Source organism: Mustela putorius, unplaced genomic scaffold (assembly GCF_011764305.1).
Source record: "Mustela putorius furo isolate JIRA1106 unplaced genomic scaffold, ASM1176430v1.1 tig00004039_pilon_pilon_pilon, whole genome shotgun sequence".
Taxonomy (NCBI): Eukaryota; Metazoa; Chordata; class Mammalia; order Carnivora; family Mustelidae; genus Mustela; species Mustela putorius.
This window is the reverse complement of record NW_025422174.1, coordinates 1,590,402-1,613,939: the sequence shown is the minus strand read 5'-3', so window position 1 is coordinate 1,613,939 and position 23,538 is coordinate 1,590,402. Positions and strand designations below refer to the sequence as shown.

The 23,538-nt window shown below is 56.5% G+C and overlaps 2 protein-coding genes across 10 annotated transcripts; both read right to left on the bottom strand.

Annotated features, from left to right (window-relative positions):
- Window positions 1-1,283: 1,283 nt before the first annotated feature.
- On the bottom strand, window positions 1,284-11,078 carry LOC101681234 (nuclear factor of activated T cells 2 interacting protein). Of its 3 annotated transcripts, XR_006604479.1 has the most exons (9): window positions 10,655-11,078; window positions 9,987-10,059; window positions 7,685-7,802; window positions 6,874-6,954; window positions 6,599-6,785; window positions 5,411-5,555; window positions 5,184-5,293; window positions 4,894-5,029; window positions 3,237-3,359 (listed from the first exon to the last, which is right to left on the bottom strand). XR_006604479.1 is itself a non-coding variant. In XM_045072518.1 (8 exons), exons 1-8 carry the CDS (start codon window positions 11,051-11,053, stop codon window positions 3,201-3,203), a joined length of 1,272 nt encoding a protein of 423 aa, XP_044928453.1. In that variant the 5' UTR covers window positions 11,054-11,078; the 3' UTR covers window positions 1,284-3,200. The 3 variants fall into 3 exon arrangements, 2 of the variants coding, with proteins under 2 accessions (XP_044928453.1, XP_044928454.1); XM_045072518.1 differs by lacking the exon at window positions 4,894-5,029 and having other exon boundaries at window positions 1,284-3,359; XM_045072519.1 differs by lacking the exon at window positions 4,894-5,029 and having other exon boundaries at window positions 1,284-3,359; window positions 10,724-11,078.
- Window positions 11,079-17,790: 6,712 nt separating this feature from the next.
- On the bottom strand, window positions 17,791-23,271 carry CD19 (CD19 molecule). Of its 7 annotated transcripts, none has more exons than XM_004773987.3 (15): window positions 23,121-23,269; window positions 22,624-22,878; window positions 22,137-22,340; window positions 21,714-22,028; window positions 20,833-20,943; window positions 20,551-20,599; window positions 20,203-20,291; window positions 19,685-19,798; window positions 19,447-19,551; window positions 19,291-19,359; window positions 19,125-19,184; window positions 18,972-19,028; window positions 18,334-18,426; window positions 18,125-18,232; window positions 17,791-17,988 (listed from the first exon to the last, which is right to left on the bottom strand). In XM_004773987.3, exons 1-14 carry the CDS (start codon window positions 23,206-23,208, stop codon window positions 18,135-18,137), a joined length of 1,707 nt encoding a protein of 568 aa, XP_004774044.1. In that variant the 5' UTR covers window positions 23,209-23,269; the 3' UTR covers window positions 17,791-17,988; window positions 18,125-18,134. The 7 variants fall into 7 exon arrangements, 6 of the variants coding, with proteins under 6 accessions (XP_004774044.1, XP_004774045.1, XP_004774046.1 ...); XM_004773988.3 differs by having other exon boundaries at window positions 20,833-20,940; window positions 23,121-23,268; XM_004773989.3 differs by having other exon boundaries at window positions 21,714-22,007; window positions 23,121-23,268.
- Window positions 23,272-23,538: the final 267 nt, after the last annotated feature.

The window sequence follows — 23,538 nt, the reverse complement described above, 5'->3', positions numbered from 1 at the left end:
TCTCAGGGCGCCTGAGTGGCTCAGTGGGTTAAAGCCTCTGCCTTAAGCTCAGGACATGATCTCAGGGTCCTGGGATCGAGTCCCACATCGGACTCTCTGCTCAGCGGGGAGCCTGCTTCCTCCTCTCTCTCTGCCTGCTTGTGATCTCTATTTAATAAATAAAATCTTTTAAAATAAATAAATAAAAATAAAATGAGTGGTTTCTAGGGGTGCCTGGGTGGCTCAGTCGGTTAAGCGCCTGCCTTCGGCTCAAGTCATGATCCCAGGGTCCTGGTATCAAGTTCTGGATTGGGTTCCCTACTCAGCCAGGAGCCTGCTTCTCCCTGTCCCTCTCCCCCTGCTTGTGCTCTCTTGCTCTCTCTGCCAAATAAATAAATAAAATCATTAAAAAATAAAAAATAGGGACGCTTGTGTGGCTCAATCAGTTAAGCAGCTGCCTTTGGCTCAGGTCACGATCCCAAGGTCCCAGGATCAAGTCCCACATAGGGCTCCTTGCTCAGCGGGGAGCCTGCTTCGCTCTCTGCCTCTGCCTGCTTATGCTGCCTCTCTCTCTGACAAATAAATATATAAAATCTTTTTTTTTATAATTTTTTTTAAATTTAAATTTTAAATTTTTAAAATAATAATATTAAAAAAATAAATAAAATGAGTTGTATTTCTCATCTCCTCCTGAGCCTAAGTGCTGGGGAAGAAGAAACTGGAATCTTCTAGCACTGGAGGTCCAGTCACTTTGGTCAGCAATCTGGCAGGTACCGAAGAAAGAGCAGACAGGGGCAAGCAGTCAGTGACTGGCGATTCCACTCCTGGATAGAAACCTGAGCAAAATGTGGGGTCTCTACAATACAGCTTGCAATAGACACAGCCTGGGGCTAGAAATCCTCAAAGAGCACTGATTTTACACAAGATGGAATGTCCCCTTCCCGTGAAAGCCTGGAGGTCAGCAGTGCGGGGCTGGTGGGACCTGGGCTCCTTCTCTCCTTGTCCTGTCCCACGTGGCTTCCTTTCCCAAGATCACCTCCTGTCAGCAGCAGGAAGAAACCAAAGGAGAGGGGTTCGCGCTTGGCCACTTTTGGAAACACCCTGTGAGGCGCATCCCTCCCCGACTTCTACCCACGAGGCCAATTTGGCACCCGGCCACGACACAGACTGCCAGGAGCTGTTCTCACCGGGGGTCCCGTGACTCTGGAAGGAGGAGGCATGGAGGCAAGGGGACAACTCATGGTCTCAGTCAGTGGGGCCACAGCAGGGGTCCCACGAGGGCCACAAAGACAGAAATCCTCAAGTAGACACAAGGGGAGTATACTCCCGTTTATTGGCTAAGACTGAATACACATTTTTAATGTGTCCAAACATTAATGGATATAAAAGATCCTGAAAAAAAAAACATGAAAGTTATACCATATTGTGGATTATTTAAATGTCATACAGGCTTCTTTCTGTTTTTCTCATATTATAAGGTCAAAGGAATGTTGTATTCCAACGAAAGGTTTTAGAAAGTGACATACTTTTGCCAAAATTATACCACGTATCAGTGGACTATTGATGGCTTTATTAGTAGACAGCACTTGAGAAGACTGGCTCGTTTTGGGGTGAAAACAAAACTTGGATCTCACATGTGAAGGTGAAACCAAACGGTTTAAAAGTACCACTCAATATTCAGCAACGAGTGCAGCCCGGAATCGACCAAGGAGAACCCCTGGCTCATCATGCAGGAGACAATGCCAGCCAACGTGCACACTGGGCTTTACTGACTGGACTTCAGCCCTAGCTCGCGGCCTAAAGGTTAAAGGACAAGCTGACAAGCTCACGGCAGGAAACATAAACCATCTAAACTACTTTTAAATAAGAAAACAAAAAGCAACAAATGAGAGCACAAAACAGTTCCCACTCCTACATTAAAATGGAGTGTTTCTGCCTGGTGAAGGGCACCCCCTAAATAACCAGACACGAGTGCCGTCCTGAGCGCTGTCTGCACCCATCAGGGCAGTGCACAGAAAGCGATCCCCAAAGGGGAAGAAATCCTCCCCGGTAACTGGCGATCAGATGAATGGACACTGAAACACGCCACGACCTTCCACCCACCAGACTGGCAACAACGAGAAAGCAGGACGGCAACAAGTCCTGGTGGGGACCCCCCAGGGGACGCTCAATGACCAACAGGAAGAAAACTTCGGTAGAACCATAGGAAATTCACCAGTCTGACTTGTCCTCCCGTGCCCGGCGGCTATGCTGGAGAACGTTCCAAGCAAGCATGGAAGGGACCCACGGAAGATGTCATCGTGGCTTTGTTCACGAGCCCGGGAGCTGGAGGCACCCAGCTGTCTGCCCCTTGAAGAACGTGTGGGACTCTGCGGAGCGGTCCCAGCACCGAAGCGCACGGAGGAGCGACATGTGTTGAACAAGAGAAGAAACAGCCCAAGGTCTGCAGCAGAGTGAGACCACGTGTCGCAGAAGTATATCCCCCCACGTGACAGCACATCTGACAAGGATACATTCATGTTCAAAGTGCAACGGGCGCTCGGCGCGACAGGAAAACAGGGAAGACCGCGCCCCACGCCCGGAGAAGCCTTTCGTGGATGAGCACCCCGACAGCCACACAGAAAAGCTCGGATGTGCTCTATTGTGCCTTTAACAACGCGTGTGCATCAGGAAGTCTGGCTCTCAGGGGTGCCGGGGCGAGGAAGACATTCGAGGCTGAGAATCCACACTGTCGTAGAGAAGGGTGACCCGCCATCCGCCCTGCTTGTGTGACCGTCTGTGTGAGCCGGCTCAGTCCCCCACGGAGCACGCGTGTGCCTCGAGCCAGCTTCACCTGAACCCGCTGAGGGCCACTGCGGGTCTCAGGCAGGCAGAAATCCCAGGCCTGGAATCCGCACCCCCGCACCCCCACTTGCTCTAAAATGGAGCGGTTTCGTACAACAGACGTTTTGAGGAAGGAAAGGCTGGGGGTGAGGAACACATTCTCTGGGTCCCGGGGGCTGCCAATGCAACAGACCACGCAGATGGAGTCACAGTCCCCCCAGGGTGGCAACAACCACCACTTAGCTAACCAGGGAACTGCAGGCTTGAAACCGGGGTCAATGGAGGGGGAAGGGCACTGCTCAATTTCGCATCAGCTTAAGGATAAACCCATATAGGGCCAAAAGGGGCAGCTGTTCTCCCCAAGTCCAGGTAGGGCCTCCAAATAGGGAGGGGGGCTTTCAGCCCCAGACCTCGATGAGGTCCCCGGATTCCATACCCAGATCAGCAGGCAACTCCTTGCCTGAAAGCTTTGTCCCATCAAAGAAGAAGGAGAGCTTGTGGCCTGAGAGTCCCATGGCCTCCTCGTACCGGGACATGAGGTTCTTGAGAGGAGAGTCCTGGACAGAGAGGGAAAAAATGAAGGTTAATAACTTGAAAAGAGGGGGCGGCACCTAGCGGGCTGTCGGTAGAGCACGCGACTCCTGATCTTGGGGTCGTGAGTTTGAGCTTACACTGGGTGTAGAGATTACTTAAAAACAAAGCTTAAGGGGTGCCTGGGTGGCTCAGTGGGTTAAGCCTCTGCCTTCGGCTCCGGTCATGATCTCAAGGTCCTGGGATCGAGCCACACTCGGGCTCTTGGCTCAGCAGGGACCCTGATTCCTCTCTCTCTGCCTGCCTCTCTGCCTACTTGTGATCTCTGTCAAATAAATAAATAAAATCTTTAAAAAACAATAACAAAGCTTAAGGGGGCGCCTGGGTGGGTCAGTAGGTTAAGTGTCTGACTCCTGGGTCTTGGCCCAGGTCGTAGGATCGAGCCCCGTATCAGGCTCCATCCTTGGCGCGGAGTCGGCTTGTCCGTGTCCCTCTCCCCCAACCCTGCCCCTCTCTGTATCAAATAAACAAATCTTTTTTTTTTTTTTAATTTTTAGGGGCGCTTGGGTGGCTCAGTGGGTTGAACCTCTGCCTTGGGCTCAGGTCATGATCTCAGGGTCTGGGATCGAGCCCCTCATCGGGCTCTCTGCTCGGTGGGGAGCCTGCTTCCCCCTCTCTGCCTGCTTCTCTGCCTACTTGTGATCTCTCTCTGTCAAAACAAATAAATAAAATCTTAAAAAAAATTTTTTTTTAAATACAATAAAATCTTATTTAAAAAAAAGAATTTGAACGGAGGGGCTGAGAACTTGTAGAGTCGGACAGAGGACTCGGGACAGGGAGACCACAAGGGGAAGGCGAGTGGACAAAGAAGCCAGCACAGCTGGGCTCCTCTCTAGGGGACTGGGCCACGGAGCCCAAGGCTCAGGATGTGGGCTCTGGGTCAGGCAGGTTCTGCAAGCCCCCAGTTCCTCACATCCCAGTGCGGCATCTGTCTCCCGACGCAGCCAGCCCAGACCACAACACGGAGTGAGGACGATCTGAGCTGGAGGCCAGGCTCTCCCACTCTACTGATGCCTGACCCTGGGCAAGTGTTACAGATCCTCTGTGGTCCCAAGCCCCGGTGAGTGCGAGAGGGACCTTATTTGGAAACAGGGTCTTTGCAGATGTAACCGGGTGAAAGGGAGGCACACACTCGGTGAGGGCGGGCCCCAGCGACTGATGTCCTTGCAAGAAGACGCACGCGCAGAGACACACAGGGACCACACTACGTGACCACAGAGGCAGAGACCAGGGTGATTCAGCGGCAGGCCACCCCCAGAAACCAGGAAGGGTCCTGCCTGGGGTCTCTGGGGGAGTGTGGGCCTGCGACACCTCGGTGTCTGACTCCAGCTCTCCAGGCCAAGAGAATACATTTGGGTAAGCCACCTAGCCTGGGACATTCTGTGACACAAGCCTAGGAAACCAACACTGCAAGTCGCCCCCCTTCTCAGGACACGCGTCCCTGCTAGCTAAAGGCAGGTAACAACAGCAGTTTCCATCTAACTTGGCTATGCAACTCACCAAGGCCCTGACCGTGGATTCTCTCTAGCATGGGGACTGTCGCTTAGAAGCCTGGCAGTTACTCTGACGGGTTTCACGGTCACAAGGGGCCTTTCCGTTTTACGCAGGAGGAGTCAGGAGACCAGAGCAAAGGTTCCTGGCACAGTGGGGGAGAGAAGCTGAATAGCGGGCTTTTTGCCAGGCTCCAGGATGGGCGGGACCCCAGAGGGAAGCCCCCTGTGTTAACTGGTGGGAGGGACAGGAGGACAGAGGGCCGGGGAGAGGCACGCACAGCCAGGCCTCCCACTCACCGGAGACAGCGCGACTTCCAGCGTCTGGTGTTTCTCCTTTCCCTGCACCCGCAGCTGGAGCACTTGGGACATCTGTGAGGTCTCGGGCGAACTTGCTAGCACCACGCAGTCTGCGGGGAAGAGGATCAGGAAGCCAGGCCTGAGCGGGGCCTGGAAGCCCGGCCAGCTGCATCCCCTCCCTGCGGCGAAGGCCTCCTCCAGGCTCCACCTGCCCGCTTTCCTCTCACCAATGATGTCAGCCACTCCGAGCTTTAGTGTCCTGGGAGTAGCAGTAGGGGACAGCTCTGTCTCTCCAAAGAGCAAGAGGATCCTGCTTGGGGACACCCCGAGACGGGTGGCCATGTGGTCCACCACACGCTGTAGGGGCTCCGACTGGGGAGGGGACAAGAAGCAGAGGAGGCCACCTCCTGACATGCCCTGCCGCACCCCCCACTCCGACATATCCCTGGCCCTTGCTACTGGCTGAGCTCCTCAGGCAAGCACCACAGACTTCCCTGGAGAAGCACAGGATAAAGCCGTGTCTGTATGGGGCTGGAGAAGGGAAAAGGACAATGGCGCAGACCACAGCAAAGCGGACCTCGTGCGCCCCTGCGACGGACCGCTCTGGACAGGTCCCCAGCTCTCGCAGCCCGGGGCGGCTACGTCTGCCTCGGTAAGAAAAGCCAGGAAACCACTCATGGTGCAAGCGGTGGCAATGAGCTCTTTTTAAAAGCATTCTGCAGGGTGGCTCAGTCAGTGAGGGGGTCTGCCTTCAGCTCGGGTCATGATCCATCCGGGGTTCTGGGATTGGGCTCCCTGCTCTCTGAGGATCTGCTTCTCCTCCTGCCCCTCCCCTGGCCCATACAACAGCACACGCACTCTCTCTCCCTCCCAAGTAATAAAATCTTTCATAACAAATAAATAAAGGCCTTCTACATCTGCAGGGCGGCCGAACAAAGATGCACTTCTAAAGCCACGGGCTGCGTGTTTGCGCCGTCTGGTTTAGCTGCTTCCGAAGCGTGGTTATGGCTCAACCAATGGTCGCTTCCGTGACCACCGTTGTTCCGGCACCGGGCTCATCGCTACAAACACGGTCCTCTCACCGGGGAGCAGGGGGAGCTCCGAATGAATGAGTGACACCCGTGTGGGGAAGGCTGCCATCGAAGCAAGTGCTCATGGGGAGCACGGGGTCCGAGGGAAGGGAGGGGGGGGCTAGCAGCCAAGCCTCTCGGGATGCTTGGAGCACTGAAGGATGGGTGGGCGGCCTGCCGGAGAAGGGAGGGTGAGGAAAAGACCCCCGGGATAAAGGGAAGAGCGAAGCGAAGGCACGGGCCTGGGGGGCCTGGAGGGGACACTGTCCCCCCGTGCCCACCCACCGCGCTCGCTCCACCTACAGCTTGGGGGAACCTTCTCCCACAGGCCCTCCAGACACTTGCCATTCTGACGGGCAGTCTGACCACATCAGCCCGGCACCGGATTTTCATCGGGAAGAGTCGGGGGCTCTCTGGAAGGGTGGGACCCTCCACCAGGACCACCTCGTCCTCCTGGTGCTGGTGATCCTGGTCCTGGCGCTGCTTGGGACTCAGGCAGGACCGGAGATCTTGGAGGCGCTTGCTCACCTCCCTGGGGTGCGGAAAGGACTCTGGGTCAGGCAGGGGCGGCCCCCGCCAGACTCTCCTTCTCTAGCCCAGCGAGCCCCTGCCCTTGGCACCTTAACTTCTGGAGTGCCCGCGTATGCTTTCTGCTTTTGGTCCGTGGCAGAGGTGAAGGCAAAGGAGAGGTGTCTTGAACCCTGCCAAGAGAAGAGAGGGCTGGGCGGAGGAAGAGGAGGGGACCCCACCCCAGCAGCCCCCCTCATGAGCTATGGACCGCTGTGGAGCAAGAGCGGGAGAGCTCGACCCAAAAGGGAGCATCTTCTAGCAACATCATCCTGTGGACAGGGGGAGGTAACGTCAGGAAGATCTGAACCCTCGTTTCTGTACTTCCATGACCTAAATATTGGCAAGGAAAAGGCCTAACACTCATTCCTTCCTTCATTTGTTCATTTATGGATTTTAAATGCCCAACATTTCAGGTAAGTCACTTCCCAGGTGAGGACCTGGTAACATCCAATGGACACCAAGAACTTACTACATGCCAAGTGTTAATCTACGCGAAAATTTTGACACAGGTGCCACCATTATCCCCATTTTCTAGAAAAGGGACGTGAACCACAGAGCTAGTTAAGGAGACAGACAGCCGGGCTTGAAGCACAAGGGCCATCCCCAGAGCCACACCTGTCAGAAGCCAGGATGCTACATTCCACTCCCAGGGGCGGTCCCGAGGGCCCAGCGCTCCTCCCAAGACCTTCATTCCTCACCTGGGCCCGCAGGCTCCCTCCGCTCCCTGCACCCCTTCTCCTTCCCTTCCAGGAGCCCCCCAGGATCCCGCCCACCTCAGCCCAGCCCTGGGCTCCCTTTCTGCTGGGGGAGGAGGCGGGGGGGGGGGGCAGGGGGGGGCGGGCAGTGCCCCGTGTCACTCACAGAAACACCTCCTTTGTCTTCTCTTCTGCATCCTTACTCCTGAGCTTCTTCTTCCAGGGAGACTCTGGACACGGGGCCTCCTCAGCATGGGGACTGCTGGAATCTGCCATATCCGTCTCTGGGGACAGAGAAGGAAGCGGACGAGGTCAAGGAAGGGAGGGCAGCAAGAGGCCAAGCAGAGGCAGGCCAGAGGCTTCAGAGATCCCAGCAAAGGAGGAGACCGAGGCGCCCCAACAGGCGCACACACGCACGCGCACACACACGCACGCGCACACACACACGCAGTAGCGCTGGGGAAGTGCTCGAAGGGCGTGAGTCCCAGGGGAATGCCTGCCGCCGAGAAAAGCACGAGCCGGAGTCTGGCAGAGCGGAAGCTCTGAGTCGCGCTCTAAGGCAGGAGCCTGCGTGGTGAGGGTGGACAGTCCCAGTGGGACCCGCTCCAGCGAAGCCACCGTTCACTTACTCTCTTCTCACTTTTTTGATCAGCTGCACCCACAAGTACAAAATAAACACACCCTAGGAAACACGTATTTACCTAGTGCGCATGCACTCCTTATGACACGTGTATGTACTACTTAGTTATGTGATAAAACAAACTTCAAACCAGATGCTGGCATTGTTTTTAAAAAATGGTCCTCTTGGGGGACCCGGGTGGCTCAGTTAGTTAAGCGTCTGCCTTCGGCTCAGGTCATGATCCCGGGGATCCTGGGATCGAGTTCCACATTGGGCTCCCTGGTTAGCAAGGAGTCTGCTTCTCCCTCTGCCTCTGTGTGCTCTCTCTCTCAAATAAATAAATCTTCAAACAAACGAACAAAGGTTCCTCTTATGTCCTTCCTGTACTTGATTGGATGGGCAGAGCAAGACTATGGGGTAGGAGGTGGCGGGGCACAGAGAGAGCAGGAAGCAGAGGTAGGTGCAGGTCCTCTGAGCCCGTATTTCTCAAATTTCCTCCATGTGGGCATCACTATCGCATCGTGCCATCCATACCTCTATAATGTTGAAGACCTTTTTTAAATCCCTCACTGTAACTAGGATTTCTTGTAATGGGAAACTAGAGATTTATTTTAGAACACAGAGGCTCTTTCCCATCTTGTTAGCCACCCACAAAGGATCATCACTAACCACAAAAATACATATAAATACTGCAAAAACAAAGCAAGATCAAAACAAAGTCCGAGATCAGTGGTTCTCGACCAGAGGCAATTTCTCCTCCCAGGGGACATGTGGCAATGTCTCAAGACAATTTCTGTTGTCACAGTGAGGGGGAGAGGGGGTTGGAGCGTGTGATACTGGCCTCTGGCGGGTAGAGGTCAGGATGCTGCCAAACCTCCCACAATGCCCAGGACAGCGCCACACAAAGAACGGCTCCGTCCGAATGTCAGCGGTGCCGAGGCGGAGACACCCTGTCCTCGATCAATGTGGCAGCTGCTAGAGACCCGAGATTCCGCCTTTCTGACAAGCTCCTGGGAGATCCCCAGCACTACTAGGCCTCCATGTGGGGCAAGGGCAGAGGGACCCTTGGACCTGTACACTCCAGGTACCGCCCAAAAGCATCAATGTAGCCCAAGAGAGGGCTCTCGACGCATTCTCTTTGATTAACTCTCACCAAAATCCTTTGACATGGACCCACTGTTCTCCCCATCTTCCTGACGACAAAACGGAAGCACTGAGAGAGGAGCCTGCCCAAGGCCACACAGCTAGCTACCAGAGGGTAGAGCTGAGATTCAAACCCAGGCCAGCTGGTTCCGAAATCAGCTCCTGATCATCCTACCATGCTTGCTCATGGTGTAGACGTCTTGGTCCAAGGTGTGCATTTGCCCACTGGATCACTTCCTTATCAAACTTGATTTGCCTTTGGGTGGTTTGCAAAAGCCACCTCACTGGGGGAGGACCAAGGCTGGCAGCCCTGATAAGATTCAAAGAACCCCACGCTGGCTCCAGAATGTTCCCAAGGAACCTGTTGCCGATGTACCCAGATGTTACAGATTCTCAACAGCTCCTCCTCCCCCGCCCCCCAGGATTGCAGAATCAGAATCTTTGGAGATGGCCTAGACATCTGTAGATTAGCACACTCTTGCGCCCATCGGCTGGGGGTTAGGGCGGTTTGGCAGCGTTCCCTTCGCCTCCTGGTTACGCTCCATCTGGATTCGGGACTGGAGCTTTGCTCTGGGTAGGATGCAGGAGTCAGCCCTCCCGTCCCCGTCCTCTGGGCCTCCGGGAAAATGGGCCACAGGGTTGTAAACTCCAGGAATCTTCCTCAGAGACGCCAGCACTAGGCTCCTCTCCCCGGAAGCCGGCGTACCTTCCTCGGCCTCCGGGGGACAGAGTTTCAGGAGGGACTGGTGATCTGGGATGAGATGAAGGCTGCTTTCCACCTGTCAAGACAAAAGGGCCTCAGTCCCCGAGAAAGGGAAAGCGAGCGGACTCTTTCCTCCGTCCAGCCCGCGAGTCCAAGTCCTCTCGGGCTCTGGGGGGGGTAGGAGCCCAGCCTGCCCAAGGTCCAGAGCGGAGAGCCCTTCCGACTACACGCCTCTCCCCCAGACCTTCCGAGGACGCAAGCTTCGTTCTTTCACCGCTCACTAGGCTGCTGGCCATGCCCCCGCCTCGGAGTGCTGGGAAGTCCCCGACCCCCGCGCACCCCACCCTGCGGTCCCCAAGCTCCTCCTCCTCCTGGACCCTCCGCCGCGGGCCCCCATCTCCCGACCCGACCCGAGGGGTTGGGCCGGCCCCCCTCGGAAGCATCCGGGGTCCCGGCGCCGAAGCCGCGCTCGCTGCTCCCAACACTCCCGCTCCCGGAACCCCAAATCCCCCAAACCTGTCCACCAGCCCTGCGGCCCCGGCCCCGGCCCCACCCGCGGCTCCTCCCGTTCGTCCGCCCAGGCCGGCCCCAGAAGCCCGACCGCGGCGGCTCCCAGCCCCAGCCCGCGCCCCAGCCCGCGCCCCAGCCCGCGCCCCCGGGCCCCGCGGCACCTTCCCCGAGTACACCGGGACGGCCGGTGCCTCCCCCGGACCCAGCAGCCGCCGCCGCCGCCGCCTGACCGGTGCCCGCGCGGCTCCGGCGGGCGGCGCGTCCGCCCCGTCGCTGTCGCTGTCGCTGTCGCCGTCGCCGTCGTCCCGGCGGGCGGCCGGCCCTGAGGGCCCCGCGGGAGGGACCTCGACCGAGTCCAGCGCGCCGCGCGCCGCCGCGACCTCCACGACCTCCTCATCGCTGTCGCTGACCAAGTCCACAAACTCCGCGTCCAGGGTGCGCGGGGCGGAAGGTCGCGGGACGCGAGGACGCCGCCCCCGGCCGCCCCGGGACCCGCGAGCAACTCGCCCGGCACTGCCGCCCCGAGGCCGGCGGCCCCGTCTCCTCACCGGCTCCGCCATGGCACACACCCGCCGCCCACAGCCGCCCGCCTCTCGACGCCTCGGCCGGCCCCCTCCCGCGACTTCCGCCCGTCATTGGGTGAACCTGCTGCTACTCAACGCCTCTCCCCGCCCACAGCCCCTGGCTTCCCCTCCCCGCCTTCTCATTGGTCGCCGCTCCCGCCCATCAAGTATCCACCACTAAAACCAAGGCGCCAAAGATTCCAACCAACCTCGGCGCAATCAGCCTGGGTTTCGATTCGTTCCAGCTCACCCATTGGCCGGCTGCCTCCCTCTTGACCGGCCCACTCCGTTCCCATTAGAGATCCGGTTGGTGGGGGAGCGGGGCATCCTGGGAATTGTAGTCCTTAGGCCCTCGAAAGCGGCCTCTCGAGTTGCCTTTTATTTATCGTGTATCATTTTTTAAAAGATTTTATTTACTTATTTGACACAGAGAGAGAGAGATCACAAGTAGGCAGAGAGGCAGGCAGAGAGAGAGGGGGAAGCAGGCTCCCTGCCAAGCAGAGAGCCCGATGCGGGGCTCGATTCCGGGACCCTGAGATCATGACCTGAGCCGAAGGCAGAGGCTTTACCCCACTGAGCCCCCCAGGCGCCCTATCGTCTATCATTTTTTAAAAGTATTTTTTACACCCAAATGGGGGCTCAAACCCACAACCCTGAGAAAAGAGTCACCGGCTCTACCAATTGAGCTACTTCTAGAAACCGGCAATAGGAGCCCCTGGGGGGCTCAGTTCCTTAAGCCTCTGACCCTTGACCTCAGCTCAGGTCTTGATCTTGGGGTCTTGATCTTGGGGCGGTGGGCTCCCCAGTGGAAGCTCCCCCGAACATGGAAAACCCACGGTGGAATTAGGCTTTAGCTCTCTGGGATATCCTCGTGCAGTGTTCACCGCCACTAGGTTGGGGGCTAATCCACTAACCGCCATCCCCAACCGCAGGTGCAGAATCCACACGGAACACACCCCGGCCCAGCACTCCAACCCCACTCAACTCTGAAAAGCCTTCCACGTCACACAGAGCCTCCCTCGCCCCCAGCGCCTACTGACCAGCCTCACACGCACTGTCAACCCAACCTGCGCCCACCGTGGACACCGGAGCACCACCCGCCTCGCAAACAACACCTGGACGGGCAAATCCAGAAGAAAACTAAGAGGCTTAGTTTTAGTTGAAAAGAAAGGGTGTGACTTCCCCCCTCTCCCTGCTCCTTTCCAAATGTATGTCATCTTTTTGAAATGCAAGCCTTTTGGGAGGTAGCTCCGGATCTCCCCCCCTACACACACACACACACACACACACACACACGGTCCTGGGGAAAACAACAACCTAACTTTGGTGGGGGCCTTGCTACTAGATGTGGATCCACCTCTGGTCATAAATAAGCAAGAAGCTTGTTTCTCCCCCGGAGAGAAGCCCAGGGCCATGATAAAGTTAGCGTGAACTCTGCGGGACAAACTGTGTTGCCAAATCCCCATACTGGAGGCCTAGTTATTGTTTACCTTGGAAAGAAGATAGGGTTTTTGAAATTTTATGTTGAAAACAGGTTAAGGGGGCACCTGGGTGGCTCAGTGGGTTAAAGCCTCTGCCTTCAGCTCAGGTCATGATCTCAGGGTCCTGGGATCGAGCCCCACATCGGTTCTCTGCTCAGCAGGGAGCCTGCTTCCTCCTCTCTCTCTGCGTGCATCTCTGTGATCTCTGTCAAATAAATAAATAAAATCTTTAAAAAAAAAAAAAAAGAAAAGAAAAGAAAACAGGTTAAGGGGTTGTACCTGCTTTGGCTACCTGTAGAATTCCTTGTGTGAAACTGAAGGGAAAAAGTCGTATTCACAATGAAGTTGGGGGACACCTGGGTGGCCCAATGGGTAGAGCATGTGACTCTTTTTTTTCTTTTTAAAGATTTTATTTATTAATTTGACAGAGAGAAATCACAAGTAGACAGAGAGGCAGCCAGAGAGAGAGAGAGGGAAGCAGGCGCTCTGCCGAGCAGAGAGGCCGATGCTGGACTCGATCCCAGGACTCTGAGATCATGACCTGAGCCGAAGGCAGCGGCTTAACCCACTGAGCCACCCAGGCGCCCCGAGCATGTGACTCTTAATTTCAGTGTCCTGAGTTCAAGCCCCACCTTGGTGGTAGAGCTGGACGTGGAGCCACGAGAGGGTGGTCAAGGAAGAATTCTTGAGATGTTTTCAGTGCAAAAAGGTGATTTTTATTGTAACCCGGGACCAAGACCGGTGGGCGGAAAGAGCAGCACTTATGGCTGTAGGAAGCTGGTGGCTTATACTTAGTGCTCAAGGGAGAGGGGACATGCAGGGAATATGAAATCATAAATGACTTCTTCAAATATATATTTTTAAAAGATTTTATTTAGTTATCCTAGAGAGAGGAAAGGAGAGCGTGTGGTGTGGGGGTACAGAGGAAGAGGGAGAGAATCTCAAGCTGCCTCCTCACCAAGCACAGAGCCCCGCTGGGAACCCACACGGGGCTCAGTCCCAGGACCCCGAAATCACCCAAGGAGTAATCAAGAATTGGGTGCGGAACCCACTGAGCCACCCAGACACCCCATGAGTTTTATTCTTCAGGGGAATGCCTGCAATGTGCATCACATTCTGGTTTAATGTTTTCAATAATAAAAACTGTTTTTGTGGGGACGCCTGGGTGGCTCAGTCGGTTAAGTGTCTGCCTTCGGCTCAGGTCGTGATCCCAGGGTCTTGGGATCAAGTCCTGCATCAGGCTCCGTGCTCAACGGGAAAGCCTCCTTCTCCCTCTGCCTGCCGCGCTCACAAACACACACACACACTCTCTCTCTCTCTCTCTCTCTCTGGCAAATAAAGAAAATCTTTATTAAAAAACCTGTTTCTGTGTCTCTGCTACCTTGGCGGACGTTTTCCGCGTTGGAAGAAGATTTTGTTTTTTCTTTCCATTTCCCAACACATGCACCAACCACACCTCGCGTCTCAGAAGCTACAAAGCCTCCGCACATCTGCTTTATTTGCAACTGCTGCTCATCGCGCACCCCAGCGCGGTGCAGACATGCCCCTTCAACGCTTCACACTTCCTACATCACCTCCAGCTGATGACCCCCGACCCCTCGCCCCACACTTCGCACACAACACGCACACGGCATACGCCCCGTACCAGCGCCTCTCAACACGATGTTCACATCACTTGTACTTCATCCGTCCATCCATCCAGGGCCGCATCCTGGCCACCACGCACAACCCAGTCCCTCTCCCTTCCCATCACCTAACATCCCCAACACAGGCGCCCCACTCCGTGTAGATGGGGCCCAGCCCTATTGGAAGGGCAGAGCCCCAGCAGATGGCGCTGTGTACCAGGGGACAGAGACCAGTCCCCACCCCGACTCCCACCCCAGACTCCGGTAGAGGGGACCCTAAGGAACTCCCGTCCCGGGAAGCCTTTGGCCACTCTTGGTCGCCAGGCTGAGAGCAGAAAGATTGCACCCAAAATCCTTCTGCCGGCCTTGGGCCCCACCTAAAGGCCGCTGTCAACCATGGAGGCCGGGGGTGGGGGGGTGTGTGCAGGACCTTGGAATGTCCCTCAAGCCTCCTTCTCCAACTTTGCTCAAGAGCTAGAAGTGGTCGGGCCGCTGCCAAAAAGCAGGTCATGTGGACACGGAGAAGCTCTGGATTGTGACTTCGTCCTGGACAAGTCTCTGCCCTGGAAGGAGCCCCAGTCCAAACGACCTTGGTGCCCTCTGGCTCCTGGCACATAATACTGGCTGCTGGCTGAGTGCTTACTACAGCAGTGTCTAGAGCTTTCCATCTCATTTAAGACTCACTAAGGTAGGTATAATTATTATCCCTATTTTACAGATGTCTGTCTGCACACGGAGAACCTGAGGCACAGCTAGGGAGGGCTGAGCTGGGATTCAAACCCAGGTAGTCTGATCCCAGAGGACTGGACTGGAGCTGGAATACCTCGGCTGCTCAGCTCTGCCCCCGCCCCCTTCCACCACACCTCCCTGGGTGGCCCAGGAGGGGCGCCATCCTCTAGGGGCTTTCCAAGGCGGTCCTCTCTCCTCCTTCCGCACTCCTTTCTGGAGCTCCTGATCGCTGCCACCACCTGGCTGGGTACCAGGGGCACAGAGAAGACCCGGACATGGATTCACCCCCAAGAAGGCAGGATGTTTTCTCCCGGAGTCACCTGTTCAGATGCTTCAGGCCCAGGCAGGAAAGCTAAATGGAATAAAGGAGGTGGATGAAGGGTAATAGGGAATGGCAGGGACTGTGGCAATAGGGAGAGCTTAGAGACGCCTGGGTGCCTCTGTCGTTAAGCGCCTGCCTTGGGCTCAGGTCATGATCCCAGGATCCTGGGACGGAGCCCCAGCTCCCTGCTCTGTGCGAAGTCTGCTTCTCCCTCTCCCACTCCCCCTGCTTGTGTTCCCTCTCTTGCTGTGTCTCTGTCAAATAAATAAAATCTTATTTTAAAAATTAAAAAAAATAGGGGCACCTGGGTGGCTCAGTGGTTAAGCCATTGCCTTCAGCTCAGGTCATGATCTCGGGATCCTGGGATGGAGCCCCGCATCAGGCTCTCTGCTCAGCAGGGAGCCTCCTTCCCCCCCCCCCACAACCCCTGCCTGCCTCTCTGCCTACTTGTGATATCTATCTGTCAAATAAATAAATTAAATAAATAAATAAAATCTTTAAAAAATTTTAAAAATAAACAAAATCTAAAAAAAAAAAAGCGCATCTGCCTTCAGCTCAGGTCATGATCTCAGGGCCCTGGGATTGAGCTCTGCATTGGGCTCTCGGTTTGGCAGGGAGCCTGCTTCTCCCTTAAAAAAAAAAAAAAAAAATCTTATTTATTTGACAGAGTACAAGCAGGGGGAGTTGCAGGCAGAGGCAGAAGCAGAGGCAGGGGCAGAAGCAGGCTCAAGGCGAGAATCCATCAGGGATGCTGGGATCCCAAGAATTGGGGTGTTGTTGTTGTTTTTAGGATTTTATTTATTTGCCAGAGAGAGAAATCGAGAGAGCACAAGAGTACAAGCAGGGGGAGGAGCAGGCAGAGGAAGAAGCAGGCTCCCTGCCAAGCAAGGAGCCCAGTGCAGAGCCTGATGTGGGACTCGATACCAGAACCCTGGAATCATGACCGGAGCTGAAGGCAGATGCTTAACCAACTGAACCACCCAGACATCCCAGGATTGGGGTTTTAAGCCCCACATGGGGACAGAGGTTCAGCGGAGGCCCCAGGAAAGCACAGAATGGAAACCGCACGCCTCGCACAAAGCGAGGAGCTGAGAATGGGCTATCTGTCCTGGGCGCAGAAGACAAGAAAAAAAAAATCCATCCACAGACCTTGGGATACAGTACAGAAGCAAGTCACCCAACAGGGAGCGGATGGGAAAAGCCATGGCAGGAAATCAGAACCCCGAGGTTCACCAAAGCATGGACTTGGATTCCAACCAAACCTCTGGAATGAAGGCCTACTCGGAGATTCGTGAATACAATGGTCAGAAACCTGTGTTGCCTGTAAGATGGTGGCAGAAACCAAAGCAAGCTGGCCCCCAGGGATGGCAGAGGAGACCAAAGGGGACTCAGGGGACTCCTGGAGGCAGGAGAAACACAAAGAGGTCAAGAAACCTTCCGGTGGTGAAATGAAACTCACCACCCCACTGTACAGATCCAGCCCATTGTACAGATAATAGTAACCACACCGTGCTCCCTCCCTCATGCTGTTTTATAACTGGGGGTTAAGCAAGTTACCCAACGTCAGTGAGCAATCGAAGTGTTTCACTTCTCTGTGACTCCATCTTCTCAGCTGGAGAATGAGAATAATTTTAGCATCCCTCCCTCATAGGAGTTGCAAAGATAAAATGAGACACGACCTGTAAAGCACTTATTAGAACAACGCCTGGTACGTAATAATAGTGTTAATACGGAGAAAGTTAAGTTTTAAAGGTTCAGAGATAAAGAAGAAAGAGCGGCTCTTGAAAAAAAATGGGACATTATGAAGAAAGAACTGGAGCATTAAGAAAAGGAATTCTGGAGGGGCGCCTGCGTGGCTAAGTCGGTTAAGTGTCGACTCCTGGTTTCAGCTCAGGTCGTGATCTCAGGGTCATGAGATTGAGCCCCACATCAGGCTCTGTGCTCCGTGGGGAGTCCATCTGTCCATTTGCCCCCAAATCCCCACCCCTGCTCATGTTCTCTCTCCCCCTCAAATAAATAAAATCTTAAAAAAAGAAAAAAAAGAGGGGCACCTGGGTGGCTCAGTGGTTTGTGGTTTGAGCCTCTGCCTCCGGCTCAGGTCATGATCCCGGGGTCCTGGGATCAAGCCCTTACAACTAGCGCTGTGAAGCACCAGTCATGTGGCCTCAGACATGACCCTCAGCCGGACATTCATTTTCCCATCTACAAAATTGCAACAAGGGAGGGTGTCAAGACGGAGCATAGGCTCTGGGATTAGATTGTCAAGAATTCGAGTGCGGACCCCAGTGAGGCAAGCCGTGGGCACATTCCTTAGCTTCTCAGCCTCCGACTCTCAGCTCTGAACTAGGGTTGTTTATGAAGATAAAATGAGCGAATATACAAGTGAGGGAGACGGGCACAGGTCCAGCCACCGGAGGGAGAAGGCCCCTTTGTACCTACGATGCAGCTCTCCCTCCTCTGCTGGATTCCAGAAGCGGATGCGGGTACAGGCATCCTCCTGGGGGTACAGGCATCCTCCTGGGGGCACAGGCTTCCTCCCTTCCCTCCCCTCCCATACAAGAGCGTTACATCAAAGGATCGGAAGAAGTCATTGAGTTTATTGGGGGACTGCAAGGGGAGCCAAAGTTTCATTGGCACACACACACACACACACACACACACACAGATACACACATCTGAGGCATCGCTGCTCCAGCAGATGACTTGCTCAGGGTCCCAGATTTCAGAATCAGGTATGGATCTCGTATGGATCTCTGGGGCCTAAGGAGGCCCAGGCTATGGAGAAGAAATGGTGACAGGGAGGTTCCAGAAGCCCGCGCCCGGAGCACCCGGCCTTAGGAACCCTTTCCCCTCTCCCACCCCTACTCATCTCCCTTTCTCCCCTTTCCTTAAAGGGCCGTTCCCAGCTCACCTGGAGGGACTCATCTAGTGCTCCAGGTGCCCATATGACCCCCTCCTCTCCAGGCTGGTTCTGGCCCACTGAGATTATCCATGTCCATGTTCTCATAGGAGTCTGCATCTGATTAGGACCAGGAACAGCAGGAATCAACTAGAGCCAGCAGGAGGCTGAGAGGGGGGTGAGACCCAGGGGACAAAGGGGACAGAAGCAGAAACACCCACCTTCCTCATGATTGGGACCAGGCTGGGCCCGAACGGAGCGGACTTGGGGGGTTGTATACAGGATTCCTCTCATATCCTCGTAGGACTGGGAGCCTGCTTGGGCAGGAGAGTTGGAGGCCTAGAGCCAAGCTGGGCTTGGGGAAGGGAGATGCAGCCCAAGACACAGAGGGAATCTGAGGTACAGAGGAAGGTGGAGGACTTGACCCAGGCTGTACTAGGAAGGAGAGAGTAGGGTCGCCGTCAGATTCAGGACCCTTGTTAAGGGTCTGGTCAGATGTGGGTTAGATTAAGATCACAGTCAAGAAGAGAACCTGCAGAGGTCAAAGTCAGAGTCGTGAGGCGGTTGTAGAGACAACTGGGGTCAAGGCTGCGGTTTGTATGGGGCTGGGGTGAGGTGGAGATCAAAATCCAAGTAGGAATTGCACTGGGACCAGAGCTGATGTTTATAGTTAGGGGTGGGGTAAATACTGGGATCAGGATTGGGGTTGAGGTTAGTGTTAGGAATCGATTCAAGGCCAGAATTACACCAGGAGCCAGAGTCAAGGTCAAGGTTGAGGTTGAGGTTGAACCCGCAGGCGGAGCTGAGCGCCAGGTCAACCCAATCTGCCCAAGACAGGATGGTTCCTAGCATTTCTCACCAAGAGAGGTTGCTTCCCTGCTGGGGTCCCAGGCTGACCCATGGGGGCTCAGGAAATCTAGAGAAGAGAGGGAAGTTATTTCTCCTGGCCTCCAGGTCCCCAATACACAACCCCCCACACCCCCCACATTAATGGGACTGTCTTCACACTTGCCTGCCGTCCTGGTGACTGGCTGGGCCAGCTCTTCATCCTCATTCTCGTAAGACTCGGCTGCTGCAGGAAAAAAGAGAACCCCGGGGTCCATTCTTGCGCCTTAGGGGCTCCACAGCCGTCTGCGTCCTCCCAAGCCACCGAGGCCCCCCCAAGAACCCTGATTTACCGCTGGAGAAGGAGTCTGCATCCTCAGGACCCAAGGCTCCCTCCTCAGGGTTCTCATAGCCGCTGCCATCTGGTGGAGAGAGAGAGGGGGGTGTCCAGCGAGGGCCCACAGTCCACTGGGGAGCAAGCGGGGGAGCCGCGGGGGTCGCGGTCTTACCCTGGGAGAGTCGATCCTGCCCGCGGTTGGAGTCATTCTCGTAGAACTCGGAGCCCTCCTCGCTGTCCGGCTCCTCGTAGGCCTCCCCTTCCTCCTCTTCTGGGCCTGGGGTCGGGGACGTGAGTGGGAACCGAGTCGCCGCCCCCTGCCTTCAGGCCCCAGCCCGGAATCCCTGCCGCAGCCCGCTCCAACATCCCTCCCGCGAGGACGCCGCCGCCCCCCGCCCCCAATCCATCACCTGCCGGCGGTGGGCTCCGGGACCCGGCCGCTCCAACCCCCGGGACGTCGCTGCGCGGGCTTCCGTAAGCCTGGACGGCGGCTCCCAGGCCTGCAGCCCACCTCAGGGCGCGCCCTGGCCGGAGGAGCGTTGGAGCGGGAGAGAAGCGAGGGGGGCGGTCACGACTAAGGGTCTGCGAGGCTGGGCAGGGCACGGGAAACCCGCTCCAACGGGCCCCTGGACTCTGGGTCCCGGACCCTCGCCCAGAGCGGAGAGGGCGGGATCTGCACCTGGGGGCGTGGCCTCAGTCTCCGGGCTGGGCGGTGCGACCCTCGGGGGGCGGGGCACGGCGCTCTGGGGGCGGGCTCAGGCGCTAGGGGCGGGGCTCGAATCTGGGCGGGACTCCGCGTCCCAGGGGCGGGCTCTTTTCTTCTGAAGGCGGAGCTCCGAGCTCGGGGAGGCCGGGCGCTCCGGGGATTGGAGCGACGAGAAAAGGGGTGGGGCCCTAGCTGGCGGAGAGACCCGGCGGCGCCTCCTACCTGTGCCGGCGGTGGGCGTGGGAAGCGAGAGCACGTTGCCGTACTGATTGTGGGCCCCGCCCCCCGGGGGAGGCGTCACTTTGAAGAACCTGGCGGAGAGAGGGGAGTTGCCCTGTGCGGCCTGGCCCTCGATTGAAACGGAGTCCTGTGCGTTTAGCTCCTCTGTTCTTGCGCAGCCTGCGGGGGCGTCTGGGGTCACCCCCGGGAGGTCTTCACAAGGGAAGGAAGCTTTAGAGCTGGGCTTGGAAGCTTGGGCGGTATTTCAACGGAAAGCAAAGGAAACAGTAAGTGCAGAGCATTGAGCAAAAGTGCAGGAGTGGGGGACTGCGGGGGCGCCGGCGTCATTACCTTCTGGTGGGATCGGTCATTCGCTTTCTTTTCCTCCTGAGTATTAGGGCTGGTGAGAGTTAAGGGGCGTGATCAGAGGAGGCAGGGTGAAGATTGGCGGGGCGCTGGGGAGGTCCCTTGGGTCAATGGAGGGGAGGGGACTTCAAAGTCCAAGGGGCCTGGTAAGTTTGGGGGTCGGTTTGAGGTATGGGATGAGAGAAAGGTGGTTGCTGGAGTAGCGGGTATGAGCTGTGCTGGGGAAGATGGGTAAGTTGGGCAGAGGGGCTGGGGGGCGTGACTGACCTCTTCGAAGTCGAAGAAAGCTCACCAGGGAACCCAGGCAGAAGATCAGGTAAAGTAATGGCACAACAGGGACCTTCCAGCCACCCGTATCCAGCAGCCAGGACCGTACTGCTGGGGAGAAGCAGCTATGAGACGGGGACCCCAGGCTGGCGTATTGGTTCCCAGCCTCAAGACCTCAAAGGGCCAGAAGTCTGGGAGACATGGACAAGACACAGATCCTCAAAATGACAAGCTACAAGGGGAAATGGCCTCCCTCCCTCTGAGGTCAGGGACTGCGCCCCAGAGCCTGAGCTGGGGCCTGGGGCCGTATCTGTGCAACAAACCACGACCATAGTCAGACTCTGTGTTGGGATTCAGGGGAGCGTGATGATAAGCTTCCTGCTGCAGTTGAGGACAGTCATGTGCAAAGTGAAGGTCAGAGTCAAGTTCACAAGATTAAAGGTGGGAAGCAGCAATGTCCTGGAGGGAAGTGTGGAGTCAAAGTCGAGGTTGAGTTTGAGAACTGTCGTTCGGGTAGCATGGGAGGATTGAGTTAAAGGAGACAGAAGGAGCAGCACACTGTGACCAGTCTGATGGCTAGATGGCTGAGGAAAAGGAAGGATACCCAGGTTCCTGGCTTCGGCCCTGTGGGCAGGTGGTAGTGGCTTTCATATATCCAGAGACACCCAAAAGACTACGCTTGGGGAAGATGTCACCTTTGGTTTTGTATACGTTCAGCGGGGACATCAGAGGACAGGAAATGGCCCGGGGTGAGGTGTATGGAGCCTGGAATTGAATCACTATGGCATGGTGGCCTAAGGAGTGGGGTGCCAAGGTTGACCGACTCCCAGTTCTTCCCAGTAGCCCCCACCCAGGTGCCCCACAATTGAGAGAAACTCTACCTGACTGGGCAATGACCTTCAGCTGCATCTCCTTGGTCATGTTGCCATGGTAACAACGATAGATGCCAGCATCTCGAACAGTGGCCTGGGGCAGCAACAGAACAGCCCCTCCCCTGAGGGTGCCCAGGACCCACATCTCTCTGCCTGGGGCGTCCTCCCTCAGGTTTAAGCTCAGCAAGGAGATGTTATGCTTCTTGGGGCGCACGTGGGTCCAGGAGATGGGGCCTCTGGCCACGGAGGCAGGGGGCACCTCACAGGGCAGCCAGAATGTGGAGCCAGGGGCCACGGTGAGGTCTGGGGCAGGGAGAGCCAAGGCTAGGAAAGTGTCAGCCTTGGGGTCTCCTCCCCACAAACCCTCCAGTTCCCAGTCACCATCCCCCGTCCCTGGAATCCCCACTTCCTAGCATCCTCCAGGCACCTTACCTTGCTTGAGGCTCTGATTCAGATGGTCCCTGGGCAGGGCACATTCAGGGTCGGTCTCCCAGATCTCAGGGTGGTCTTGGGCCCACACGTACAGCTGGGAGCTTGTGGGATAGCCAGAAGGGGGCTTGGGGCCCTCTGAGGACCTGTTCCCCAGGCCGCAGCCTGAGTCATTTAAGGCCGAAGCATTCCACCGGAACACCTCCCCTAGGAAAAGACCCAGAACCAGATACGGACACATCCAGGAGAGGCGAAGACATACAGAGACGCATAAAAGCAGAGACAGAGACGAAGACCCAGAGAGTGAAACACCGAGCAGCTCAGGGCTGAAGTCATGAAGCCACAGGAGCTCTGAGGAGCCACCTCGAACAGCTGCGTGCCTGTCCCTCGGCCCTTCCACACCCTACAAAGCCGGTTTCGACAGCCCGCCCCCATCTACGGCGGGCCTCCCTCTTCTCATCACCCCACCCTGCCCCAGCCCGGACCTCACCACTGCCTGCCACGCTGACTGTCCAGCCAGACTGCCAGGCCTGCTCGGAAGGGGGCCCCAGCTGGCACAGGTAGAAGCCCCCCATCTGGTCGGAGACGTTGAAGACAAGCAGCTGGACGCCCAGGGACCCCTTCTGGATGACCACGTCTTGGGGCCCGTGGCCCAGATCTGACTTAGACCCCTGAAGCCAGGTCTGCTGCTCAGGGGGACCATCTGAGGGACTGTTGAGACATGGTAGCTCAGCTTTGCCTCCCTCTGAGGAGAGAGAGAGGGAGGGAAGAGAGGAAATCTTCGCCCTCTTGATTCCTCACAGCAGGTCATTACCCAAGGACTCCACCAGCTGGGAGTGGAGGAGCTCTGAGTCCTCCCAGCCCCTCCCCGAGTCTTACAGATCACAAAATGAAGGCCTAGAGAGGGCCGGTGACTGGGCCAAGGGCACCCAGCCAGCCCCGCGTTTCCAGCCCCAACTCTCTTCCATCTGTCCCTTCTGGACATACCTTTAGCATTCACCAGCAGTGTTTTCTGGGGCCGGACTCCCTCGGGGGTGAGGAAGAGGAGGAAGAAGAGCAGGAGAGGAGGTGGCATGGCGGCCAGACTCCCCGGGGCACCCAGCTTGGCCGCGCGGGGGATGCTGGGGCAGGCGGGGGCCTGGGGGGGCACTGAAGCATGAGTGCCTGTGGGGGCGGGTGGGCGGGCAGTCCCCTGAGGGAGGAAGGGGTGGTCACACCTTCAGTCCCCTGCTCCATGCACGCCTCCAGACCCACAAAGCTTGTCTCCTCCCTGCCATGCTTGTATTTTCATCCGGACGCTTACCACCGTGTGAAAATGACCTTGGCTGTGTGTCTGCTGGTGCACTTTCTGTTCCTCCCACTCCCACTAGAATGGAAGCCCTTCGGGGCAGAGCCTTGGTCGTGC